The sequence below is a fragment of the Malus domestica genome, chromosome 01, assembly GCF_042453785.1.
Source record: "Malus domestica chromosome 01, GDT2T_hap1".
In the NCBI taxonomy this organism is placed as follows: domain Eukaryota; kingdom Viridiplantae; phylum Streptophyta; class Magnoliopsida; order Rosales; family Rosaceae; genus Malus; species Malus domestica.
The window spans coordinates 273,812-286,496 of NC_091661.1; the positions used below are offsets into that span (position 1 = coordinate 273,812).

Here is a 12,685-nt window from a genome sequence, read left to right on the forward strand (position 1 = left end):
CTAAGGGCCCAACTACCAGTATTCTACACTTCTAAAGCTCTTCTTGATGCAAAAACCAAATATCTAAAGATCAAGAAATTGAATTTGGCCCTAGTTGTGACGGCTCGGAAGCTCAGACCATATTTTCAAGCTCATATAGTCATTGTCATGACTCAGTATCCTCTATGATCAATCCTACACGGTCCAAACGCTTCTCAATGAGTAATGAAATAGACATTGGAACTTGGCCAATACGGCTTAGTTTATTGACCCTGCAAGGCGATAAAGGCCCAACCTTGGTTCAGAAGCAATCATCCCTTCCAATGTCATCATGCCAAGTATTAGCACTCTACTGCCAAGCATCGAGCAGAACAGATAAGAGATGGCCACAAACTTAGATCTGGTAAAGGAGGAACACAAGAAGGTCATCACCCGCATTACAGCCTACCAACAACAACTCATCTCCAACTACAATAAAAGAGCCAAGATCTTGCAGTTCCAACCTGAAGATCTAGTCCTAAGACAACCTTCATCACTGCTCGCAAAAAAGGCTCCAAAAAGATGGAACCCATCTGGGAAGGTCCATACAAGATCAATAGAGTAGGCGGCAAGGGTAGTTACACCCTCACCACCATGAACAACAAAGAGATTGAAAAGCAATGGGACGTCTACAATTTTAGGAATGCGTGACCTCCTGCTACATCAAAACCTGAAGACTTCAGCAGCTCAATGGGCACCACCTCACAAGTCGATGACTATCCAGTTGTTATGTAGTTCCTACCTTACAGCTAAGTTCTCATTCATTTCGCTCATTTTTTCAACGAGGAATTTAGAAGTTATTCATAACTTGGCTCGACTGCATGCTTACAACAACTGATCACTTCTGCACCCCCCTTTTTTAGGGACTTATCGCAGGAATTGCACCCATATAAGGACCAACTATGATAAGGTAAACTAATCCCTCGACACCTGCATGGGTCTGCTCTCCGATGAAAGAGGATCAACTATACACTCCAAATATCTAGATATGGATAAGTCGAGCTGCTTTGGTATAACTAGGTGAACAATGGCTTATGCCGAAATTCCTAGAAGTAGCCATAATGGTATTTTTCAAGGCTTTGCTAACTGAAGGATTTTAAGTCTCTTAGCCTAACCCGTGAGGAACCAGGTCTCAAAGACGAAGGCGACACATTATGCAATACGTTATATGGATGGTTGCCCTAGAACCCTAAAGCTACTATCGACTGCACTAAGGTAGCTTACAGTTTCCAGAAGCCAGCCTACGACTTGCCCTTCAAGCAGTAAGCGCTAAACTTATACAACTGCACACTTTTGTGAAAGGTTAAACAATTAGCGTGCTTATATGAAGCTCTATGCACTGCTGACATGTTATGTAATCGATAAGCTTCATCTCTGCCAAGCGCGGAATCATCGTTCAGATCAGTACTAATTCCAAAAATGTTGTGCTACTTGCTACGCAACCCACATAATTGATTACATAAAGAGCAAAGAGTTCGCTTGGACCTTTGCCTATGAAATTCCATAAAACCACGTACTTTTGATACAAAAGGTTAGCGAATTCCATACCCCATAAATCTTTAATATGTAGTGATGCAGGCCACATAGCTCAAAGGATTGAAGAAAGCCAAAGTTAACAGCCAAGTGGTCACGTAGACTTGTTTGCTTCTATAAGTAAAACGTCCAACTACCGACCCTCAACAGGTGAACCAGTCTCAGTAGCAAGAGGAATAGAACGTGGCGCCACTTTAGTAGCATAATTGCCTTATCACTCTTCATAGTAGCAAGTCTCTCCAAAGGTGAATCGAACATAGCTCCCAATAGACGTTGTTTGTACCATACTTAACCAATCCCGAAACTATTGAGCACCGGTCAACGTTATACCGTCAAGGACCTATAAGAGTTTCCCTCCAACCAGGAGGCCAATCACAGCGCGACACGTGTCGACATCAAAAGCCAATCATAGCCCAACACGTGTCAACATCAGAAGCTAATCATAACACGACACGTGTCAATGCAAAATGAAACTAGAAACTCTCTTCTATAAATAGAGATCATTCTCTCACAATATTTCCGAATGTCATTTGTACTAAATCATTCACTTGTACTCACTAAAGGAGAGCTTGAACCTATGTACTTGTGTAAACCCTTCACAATTAATGAGAACTCCTATACTCCATGGACGTAGCCAATTGGGTGAACCACGTACATCTTGTGTTTGCTTCCCTGTCTCTATCCATTTACATACTTATCCACACTAGTGACCGAAGCAATCTAGCGAAGGTCACAAACTTAACATTTTGTGTTGTACCAAAGTCCTCACTAATTTTGTGCATCAACAGACGTCTTGGCACAAACCTCAGCATTAGAGGCACAACAGAACCCCTACTCTAAGCAATCCTATCAGGAATCATACTAGTTATCTTCGGCATAGCAGGCATCACCGGCTCAGATCTAGCAGCCTCATCTTTCTTCCCCTTGGAATAAGTCAAGTCAATCACAAGCCTTTCAGCAGCAGACAGACCCTCACGAGCAATGGAGGAAGCATTCAAATTTTTCTCAACCAGCATCTTTTAAGCAGGCAGAGAAGATCTCTTCTTTCCATATTCATTCACAGCAAGCTCCACAACAACGATTGGATGATCCAATGCATCTGCCTTGATCTGCTTTATCTCCTCTCTCGAGGGTAGCCCACCTTTCTCCAGCGAAGATACCTAAGCAGCCAACGCCATTCACGATACTCAGTGGGGATACCTAAAGCAACATGCACTTTCTTCATATCTGGAGAAGTCTTGGGAGTTAAGCCAAATTCTGAATCTACATAGATAATGGAAGACAATTAATAAATTAAGACAAGAGCTTAACAAAAGCACAAAGCAGCCTAAAGACCAAGCAGTCTAGTTACCAGTGATGAAAATCATTGAAACACGTAGCTCAGGGGAAGAATCAGACTCCCACTCTCCACTTATCTCCAAAGTCTCCTTGGCCTAGTCATGATCTCCCTTGCTCAAATTATCAAAAAGCCTATGGCGGGATTGTAGCTGCCCAACTCCATCAATACGGCCTATGCCAAAAAAGTACCATAAATCATTGACAGTTAGATCCAAGTTAAAAAATTGGCTCAGATTGAGGAATCCCACCGTACCCGGACCACATTTAGAGAACACTGAACGGAGGCACACTTCATGGAGCAAAGCACTTCTTGGAAGAAACGTGGCATGGGAAAAGTAAATCCCAACATGAAATAGTAAGGGTGAAACTTGATAGCTCTCTAAGCCCTCACTACACGGCTCACGACTACTCCCCTCCTTGACATGCTTCACATGCACGCAAGACGAAATGACGTGCCTATATGCTTCAACTAAATCTCTGAACGTGTCATTGGAACTAATTTTGAAGTGGGCAACTTTGAAGTAGCCTACCTTACTCAAAGACCCACCTTGACAATACAACAACGGCACACCATCATCACCCTTGTGACTTGAAGAAGACATGCTCGAAGAAATTGTACAAAGACACAAGGAATTGTTAGACGACTGCACACACATAAAAAATTAAAAAAAAACAGCGCACCAAGCCCCATGACCCAAGGACCAATCAGCCACAAGCCCAAGAACACAGGAGCCTAGTAGCCACGCCAGGCCCCATGGCCTAGTACCTTTCTCTCTCAGCCCAAAGGCCTCTTGGCCCAATTCATCTAGAAAAGGGGTAGGCGCCCCCGCGCCTCACACGCTCTTTCTTTGCATATAGGCCTGAGCCCAGCAAACTAGGAAGCCCACGCCTCCTAGACACCACCTCAGCAGGTTAGGCCCAAAGCCCAACCCATTGCTCACACGCCTGACCCGTGTTAGGCCTAGCCCAGCGCTGCAATCAGCTCAGCCCAAGTCGAGCTGCAGTAAGCCATCCATAACAACAATGTTGTGGCCTCTCCAAACACATCCTCGACCCCCGTCGAGACAAATTTCAAGCCCCAAGGCTCCAAAAAATTAAGAAGACAAGAATTAATTTATTTCCCTTTCCTAGAAGGATCTAATTTCCAATTAAAGTGAGAATCTACATCAAAATAGGAAACAATCTTATGTTTCCTAAAGCAAGGGAAGATCTTTACACCTAATGCCCTTTCTTGCGAGCAGCCCAACAGGTGTGGGGGCATTTGTGGAGCCAAAAATAATCAAGAAAATTATGGAGATGACACATGGACTTTTGGGTTAAAAGGACAAAATTACACACGAGGCACACCGGGATTCCCACACACATGCAATGGACAATAACGAATCAAATAAGGAAGAGTCAAAGGTGATCAAAATGGTATTTATTCAAATCCCTCTCATCACTCCTCATCAAATCCTTATTCAAAAGGTAACTCCTAAATTTCCTATTTAATTTAGGATTAATTGCCATGTTAATTGTAAGATATTATTTCACATAATATCTTGCAATTATTCACCCAATTACACCACATTTGGTTGGCCACTATTCTCCAAATAGGGTAAGCCACTCCCCTATAAATAGCCCTATTATCCCACTAAAAAGCTAAGTCATTTGCTACCCACAAACTCCTAAATACATTCTTTTCATAATTCTAACTTTGGCATTGGAGATTCTTCAACCAAAGCCCCCCCCATTCATCATGGGCGCGTGAGGCTTTTGGCCTTAATCTTAGGTGTTATTATTTTGCTGAAATTTTTGTCAAAATGGAGTTGATGAAGGCAAAGGGGGGGGGGGGGGGAGGCTGAGACATCAACAGGGAAGGAGGTTATGGGAGGGATCAAGAGGGAAGAAGGTTATGGGAGGTGCCGACGAAAAGGGTTTGAACGAGCTTCTAGGGACTCTTGAGTGGGATAGTCCCGTAGTTGGATGCAAGGAGATGCTTGGATTGATTGGAGAATGTGTATTGGAGGAGTATGAAGAAGCCCAAAGTTCCGATGATGAGGTTGTTATTTACACACTTGAGAGTGAGCATGTGGGAACGAAGAGGAAGGGCTAGTATACGAGGGGGACATCAAATACTGTGGGAATGAAATGGGGGGCGAAGAAGAAGACGAAAGTCGTTTGCCATACGACGTTGATTTTTTACGTCCCAAGGTGTGAAAAACTCCAAGACAGTGAGCCAAAGGAGAATGTTTTGCAAAAAGAACTGGTATTTAAAGCAATGGATATAAACTGTGTGGTTGAGGCGATCGAGTGTTTCCATCAATTCAAGAATGTGAAGGAGAATCAGAACAAGTAAGCACGAATTGAGGTTTGGATTTTATGCATTGAATATTATATTGATTAAACAACTAGAATGATGAGCCTTTTTTTTTTTTTTTGGTTACGTTGTTAGTACAATTGTTAGAGGTGCCTCTTGACAAGGAAGGGTGGCTATAAATCTCCTAAACTCTACCTTTCCCAATATCATTTCCCTCACATGCGTACTGCCTTTTTTTTTCTAAGTGGCAAATCCGTAAATAAATCAAAATACCACAATTCTACAATGTGAAAATCCTCCTCAACTGGGTCTAGACTCTAGACTATGGTAATGGGGAGCAGCAGCCGCCAAAGCAGCGGCAGCAATAGCAGGCGGGTGAGGGCGTTCAAGCGATGGATGAAGCAGGAAGGGATTGAATGCAGCGACGCCCTAGACTTGCGGAACGACGGAGCTACCGCCGGAGGAGTGGGAATCAGTGTCAGAGCCGTCGGCGACCTCAAGGAAGGGGACGTGGTGGCCAGAATACCAAAGCTGGCGTGCCTCACCATCAGAACCGCCGCCGCTGCTGCCGAACCTGAGGCTGCCGAGGCTTTGGAAAATGAGGAGGAGTTGGTCGGGCTGGCGGTGGCTCTGATGTACGAGAGGAGCCTGGGGGAGCGCTCCCGGTGGGCCCCGTACCTGGAGCTGTTGAGCGAAGAAGAGGCGGCGGCGTTGCCGTTGGTTTGGAGTGCCCAAGAGGTGGAGCGTCTACTGCAAGGGACAGAGCTGGAGGCGGCGACGGTCAAGGCAGAGAGGTCTGATATGAGGAAGCAGTGGAAGGAGAGCGTTGAGCCCTTGCTGCTCATGCTTCTTAATTCCAATTCCTCCAATTCATTCCAATTCCAGGACTACTTAGTAGCAAGGACATTCATTTCTTCTCGGTCTTTTCGGATTGATGATTACCACGGAATCGGAATGGTTCCTTTGGCTGACCTGTATGTGAACTGTAATTTCATACATTTCGATTCGATTCAATTCTTATTTCAGTACAATTCAATTCCATTCCTTTCCATTCCATTCCATTCAGGTTTAATCACAAAACCGCAGCTGAGGATGTCCACTTGATGACCTCTCCTCAGAGTAGTCAATCTGACTCTGACACCCCCCAGCAAACCACAGAATCTGCTTCTGCTCCTTCTGATGCTTCCGGCGAGGAGGAGGAGGACGACGAGGACGAGGACGATGATGATTTGGAAATGACTATGGTGAAAGATGTCAAACTTGGAGCTGAGGTTTCCACTCTCTTACATTCATTGTTTCCTGTCTTTCTTGTAAACGCTCGATTCTAAGTTTCTGCTTTCATGTTTCCTAACTACACAACTCATTAAGTTATTTTCAGTGCTTAGCTTTCCCTTTTCTTTTCTTTTCTTCTCAGGTCTTCAATACATACGGGCCATTGGGTAACGCAGCCCTGCTTCACAGATACGGTTTTACAGAGCCTGATAATCCATATGACATTGTCAATATCGACTTGGAACTCATCCTCCGCTGGGGTTCCTCCTTCTCTGGCCAGCATCGTAGAGCAAGGGTATCCCTCTGGAGACGATTTCATTACTCTGGGTGTGTCACCCACGACTCTGAATATTTTGAGATTTCATTTCATGGACAACCCCAATTTGACATGTTGGTTTTATTGTACATAATGCTCTTAGCCGACGAAGAATACTATAAGTTGGATCTTGCTATTGCAACTGCTGGAGGAAGCTCCGATGAACCTATGCATGTCGACATCATTTTTCCAGACAAAAGCCAACAATTGCGCCACAATGCTGAAATGTTGACCGAGGAACTGTTGCTGACAAAATCTCTTTGTAATGCTCTTTCGTCCCTCGCAGATATGCGGGACAGCCTGTATGGTGCAAATTCATTAGAAGATGATATCAGAGCATTGGGTAGGTGTAGTTGCATAAGTGAGAAGAAGTTGTACCATTCTTTGGTGCTTCGTATCAGTGAGAGGAAGATCCTTCGGAAGCTTCAAATATATGCTGCTAATGCTAAAGAAGCCTCTTGGACGAACAAGTTGAAAAGAAAATGAATGTCTTGGCTTTCCTTTTCGCACTCCCTGTTTTCATGCACTGGCTACGAGTTCCTTGCCAAAGTGAAGGTATGGAAGTCACAATGCTGTCATGTTGCCATAAGAGTGATTATTTTTGCTGAAATGGAGACCATTATGAAGCAATTGGGGCAGTGCTTTCTCGTTTCCCCGCTAGAAAGCTCTAGCTGAATCCAGTTTTCTGGCATTTTTATAAACCATCGTTTTAAACTCTTGTCACGGAGAATAGGACTTGGCAGAGCATTGCTTCTTTTTCTTGTGTCCAAGTCCTCTCCGTTGATTGTGGGTCTGTACATGACTGTCGGAGTCATCTACAAATTTTGTAGTTACCACGGATTGCTTTCACTTCTTAATTAGAGCACTTATTTTCCTGTGCACTTTGAAAAGTCTCCAATATATATGTGTGTCTTTGGAGTTATTCATCTTTATAGTATTTGGATTCTTAGGTGTAGCATATTTTGTGATTGGAAAGGAAAGAAGTATGCATTATGACTGCTCGACGGAACTCTGAAATCCTGTAGCTTTAACGCCCTTCACCAGTCGTTTAACTGCAAGTACAGAGGCTATGCACTAAACTATAGATAAGAAAAACTGAATCTATAACATGATTCACAATTGACACATGCTAAGCTTGAAGATGGAGAAATTTCGAGCACGAGGTGTCGTCAAATTGAAATGTATCAGAAGTTTTACATTATCAAAGACATGAATGGTTCTGTAACAAGAAAAAGATATGAATGATTAAAACGAATGAGTTACTCTTTATTTAATGTAAATAATGTACAATGATGATATATAATAGAATTTGCTTTTAGATCTTCCAGGATGATACAGATCTTCGTGATTCATGAAAAAAAAAGACCTCACCAGATGAAACAAAAACCTGCCCGTCTCCATTTAACATGCTACCAAGTCTTGATTAAAAATCTCGCTTCCGACGATGACCAACGACTTAATCAAGCCGTTAACACACAGACGAACATAAACACATATCGCATCTGAATTGAGGTTCCGCCAGTCGGTCTGGTCTACTTATGACTTATGAGCCTTTATATGCGGGTAGAGTCCCAAAATGTGCTCCGGCATGAAGTCATGTCGCGTTAGAATTCCGACGATTGGAGGTCTCTGTCATCCCCATGCGCAAAGAAAAACATGACAAAGTTGTTTAGAGAAGCGTTTCAGGAATTCTTATGAATATTTTTGGAGCTGTTATTCAACTTCAGTTAGCGTTTGGACGAGGAACTTTCATGGTATCAGAGAATTTCAGACACAATTGTTAAAAATGCACTACAAGAACACTACCAATGAACCACACAAGCACTTCAAAACTACTACGAAAAAACTACAAATGAATCGCAATCTTAACACATTTATCCTAAGTTCCATGGAAATTTATGTCCCTCGTCCAAAAGCACAATCACAATCGCTTGTTTAACTTGAACAAGAGAGCAGAGAAAAAGAGACCATGGCAAAGGAGGAGAACAACTTACCCCTTGGCTCTTTGGTACCAAACATAGGTGTCTGAGACCGAGTTGCCGAAAGAGAATAGCAGCTTTGGCAAGTGACATTGTCTCAACAACTGTGTACGGAGATGCATTTGTAATAGGATGTAGATCAACATACATATCCATCTCCTCCTCTTCAATATCAAGATCCTCCACTTTGATTCCCTTTCCTGACCCTGCCTTTGCGAAATTAAATGCGGCAAATCTCCCTAGGATCTCTTCTTCACAAACAACCCTTTCCCTCGAAAAAACCTTACCCTTGAGCAAAATAAGCAAATGAGACCTTAAAACAAGACCGCACAACTCTGGAGCATCCGAAAAAGGCGGTTCATCAATCACCGGAAATCCATTGTGCCCCGTAGTCCTCAAAGCATCCAATATACGCCCTACCTTCTCAATCCCAGAAAAAGTAACCAATGGTCCAGTAGCAACATCAGCTGTGACCAATTGCCTCATGTAAGGTTCTGCATGAGCCTCCAAATAAGGCAGTCCCTTTATTTTGACTATCTGGTCGTAAATTCCCTTGTTGAAGTTATCAGCCACAGTTTTTGAAATAAGGAGAACCAACATCACAAGGGGAAGCAACAGTAAGTCATTCGTGAGTTCAAGCAGTATAATGCAGAGTGAGACTGTCATTCTCATAGTGCCACCCAGGAAGGAGGCAGCTCCTAGTAGAGCAAATAGACCTGTGTCTAGAGTAGAGATTGATTCAAACAACCTCCCAACAAGACGTCCATAGCAAGCTCCAGCTAATATGACAGGGATAAAGAGCCCAGAAGGAATAGCAATGCCATAAGTGATAATTCCGAGGCAGTAAATGGCGGCAAAGAAGATGAAAAGTGAGGAAATGTGAAATTCTTTTTTTGTACTGGTGCTGAATAGATTACGAATGGCATCATCATTGGTGTTTAGAAAGAGGGAGGCGAGGTCATTATAATAGCCCGAGGGGCAATTGAAACTTTTATAGTTACCAGATTTGCCAACAGTAGGACAACTCACACTCTCGTCAGTAGGGCATGGTTGGCACTCTGCAAACCATGGCAAGCCATAAGAAAGACATGATGTCAAGAGGGCAATGGTGATAACGAGTAAGATTTTGGGAGCAGCACCCTTTCTGCAACAAAAGGAAAACCAGATAAATTAGGAGAAAAACAAAAAAACCTGATTAAAGGCGACAAATCCATAGTGAGAGCAAGAACCGAATCAGAATTGTAATCATGTCACCAACAAATTCAGAGGTGGTTATTTTATAGGTAAAGTCACAAATCTTAGTAGTCACGATTGGGTAAGAGAACATACTCATGAATGATGCTATAAGTTCGGATGACCTTGTTCACGAAATAGTTATATATGCTTCCAAGAATACCTCCAACAGTTCCTAGGAATAACACTGCTAGTATATCGGGGCCACTATATGTTGCACCGGCTGCACTGACATCATACATGATCAGACCTCCTTCCCCAAATAACCCACAATTTCCTGTAGTACAATATTGTATAAAGCCTCTCAAAACTATTGCAACAACTGCTGTTGTGAAAAATGTCCTCCAAAGCAGAGCACTCCGCCACCTGAAGTTTTCCAGGTAAAGATAACAGATATTCTCAGGACCTATTATGTTACACGTTACAAGAGTTGCATTTTTTCTGTTTTCACAGTGACAGAAGAAAGAAAATGCAAGTTCATTTTTTAAGACCATTTTCATAATTTATAGCATAATACTTCAACCACTTATGTCGTAAATATATCATCTTGCAGCACAAGATGACCAACTAACTCAACAGTCTAAACTACAGGGCAGAGATCAATAATGACCGCTAATATACTATCATATTAAAGGAACAAGATATATGTTTACTATTGTTTCCTTGATTGTACATATAAATATAATTTTACCATAACTATCTCACATTGTTCCAGTTCTTTCTTAAGTTTCTCTGATCTTTTCTCTACTTCTCTTGTTCTCGATTTCTTTGATGCTCAAATGGCCAAACTCATTATTCTTATAAGAGAGGGAGAGTGAGTGAGTGAGAAAGATGTACCACGAAGCTGCTTCCTCAAGAGCAAACAGAACACCACCAACTGGGGCACGAAATGCAGCAGCCACACCAGCAGCAGCACCACATGTGATCAAGTCTCTTCGGTCGCAATCATTCTTGAAGTATCTTAGCCATGACCAAGTTAAATGATACTTGCGAGAGCCCCCCTGCCCAAGGAAAGAGGCTATGCAAGCACCCGTATGAACCATGGGCCCTTCTTTACCAACCACGAATCCGGCTGACACCCCAAGAATGGAACCAAAAATCTGCAAAATCCATAATGATAGGCATAAACTAAAGAAACCATGGTTCAATTTAAAACGCAAGTTCTAAACAAAGCAAGGGTACACAGACTCTGCAGTGGAGCGTAAAAATTTTACACCTTGACAAAGAGAGTGCTTGGAGCGAGTATTGAATGTGCATCGACACCATTTAGATAAGCTTTAACCTCAGGAATGCCGGAACCTGCTGCGGCAGGAGCAATAAAAGCACAAAGAGCTGCTGCAGCTGCTGCTAGAGCTACATTGATGGCAGCATATGCCGCAAAAGCCTTGTAATATCTGCACAGAAATCATATCTCAGTTTCATGTTCATATAACACTAGAACCAGGGCCCTTCCTGAATTTTTGGTGGCCCGGGGCGAAAAACTAAAATGGTGATTTTTCTATACGCCACTTTTGTTGGTTTTTTTTTGAGTAAAATAAATATATAAGAAGACATTCATTGACATGGGAAATGGGAAATGTGAACGTACTTTTTGTCAGACATGAGAGCTGTGGTCAGAAGAAGCTTGAATCCAGCTATATTCTCAACTGCAATATTATTGAAGAAGCCAACGAGGCCAGTAACGATCCCGATGAGAAGCGCAAAAGCCCACTTGAGCACAACATACTGAAATACTTGCACCTTCTTAGCTGACCTCCAGTCCTGCCTGAATATTTCATTCTCAAACATCCTGCAATTGTAAATGTTCAATTCATTCATTCATTGAAATCGAAATCGAGGAAATCGAAATGGAAAGAAGGCAGGGTTGGGTTGGGTTTGGTTTGGCTTGCTTACTCGTAGTCAAGGCTTTCGATGGAGCAGAGATTGGAACCGACAATGGCAATCTGAGAAGTAGTGTTCTTCCTCTTGCTAAGAAGTGGTTGGCTACATGTCCTCCTCCTTCCATCCAACAAATCCAAATTCTCAATGTCGCCACCATCGTCACTCACCAAGCTGCTGCTACTGCTGCTGCTGCTTCCATTTTCTTCATTCATCATCTTATGAAATATTACACGGAGTGATTCCTTTGCTGCTGCCTGCGATTCCAGCCCAGAACAAACTAGTTGCTTCAGTTGTTGTCTCAGGTAAGGACTAAGGTCAACGACTCAATCAGATCGATCCGAGACAGAGGAAGAGCAGAGAGAGAGAGAGAAATACTTTTTTATTTCTGTTTGTTTGTGGTCTGCCACGTACTTGTTTCCACTTGTCAATGTCATATAATGGCAAGAAAAGGAAAACATGTTAAAGTGATCCAAAGCAAAGGAAGACATCATAAATGGTTCTTGAAATTAACCAAACTTATCAAGATGGTTTTTAAATTAAAAATTCATCAATATGGTCTCTAAAATTGGGTATCACATATCAATGTGGTCCATCCGTGGCAGGCACATGATTGAGTTCCACAAGTCTAATTAATATTGTCATGTGGATTAAAAATACTTAAAATAATAAAAAAACAATTTTAATCTTTGAACAATTAAAAAACTTAAAAAAAAAAAGAAAAAAAAAAAGAGCTTCTTCTCCTAGCCAAGGAAGCTACACCCTTCCGCTTCCGCTCCGAATCGAGAAACACCTACCTAATATCCATAAGCCCCAAAG

The 12,685-nt window shown here is 42.4% G+C and overlaps 2 protein-coding genes across 3 annotated transcripts; one reads left to right on the forward strand and one right to left on the reverse strand.

Moving 5' to 3' along the window:
- The first annotated feature begins 5,386 nt into the window (after positions 1 to 5,386).
- On the forward strand, positions 5,387 to 7,657 carry LOC103431763 (uncharacterized). Of its 2 annotated transcripts, none has more exons than XM_070822170.1 (3): positions 5,387 to 6,162; positions 6,255 to 6,498; positions 6,603 to 7,657. In XM_070822170.1, exons 1-3 carry the CDS (start codon positions 5,513 to 5,515, stop codon positions 7,260 to 7,262), a joined length of 1,554 nt encoding a protein of 517 aa, XP_070678271.1. In that variant the 5' UTR covers positions 5,387 to 5,512; the 3' UTR covers positions 7,263 to 7,657. The 2 variants fall into 2 exon arrangements, with proteins under 2 accessions (XP_070678271.1, XP_008368157.1); XM_008369935.4 differs by having other exon boundaries at positions 5,388 to 6,162; positions 6,255 to 6,459.
- A 361-nt stretch (positions 7,658 to 8,018) lies between these two features.
- On the reverse strand, positions 8,019 to 12,298 carry LOC103425332 (chloride channel protein CLC-c). Its single transcript, XM_008363412.4, has 7 exons — positions 11,882 to 12,298; positions 11,577 to 11,777; positions 11,205 to 11,382; positions 10,826 to 11,088; positions 10,085 to 10,354; positions 8,771 to 9,899; positions 8,019 to 8,405 (listed from the first exon to the last, which is right to left on the reverse strand). The coding sequence occupies exons 1-7, from the start codon at positions 12,082 to 12,084 to the stop codon at positions 8,313 to 8,315; spliced, it is 2,337 nt and encodes a 778-aa protein (XP_008361634.2). The 5' UTR covers positions 12,085 to 12,298; the 3' UTR covers positions 8,019 to 8,312.
- Positions 12,299 to 12,685: the final 387 nt, after the last annotated feature.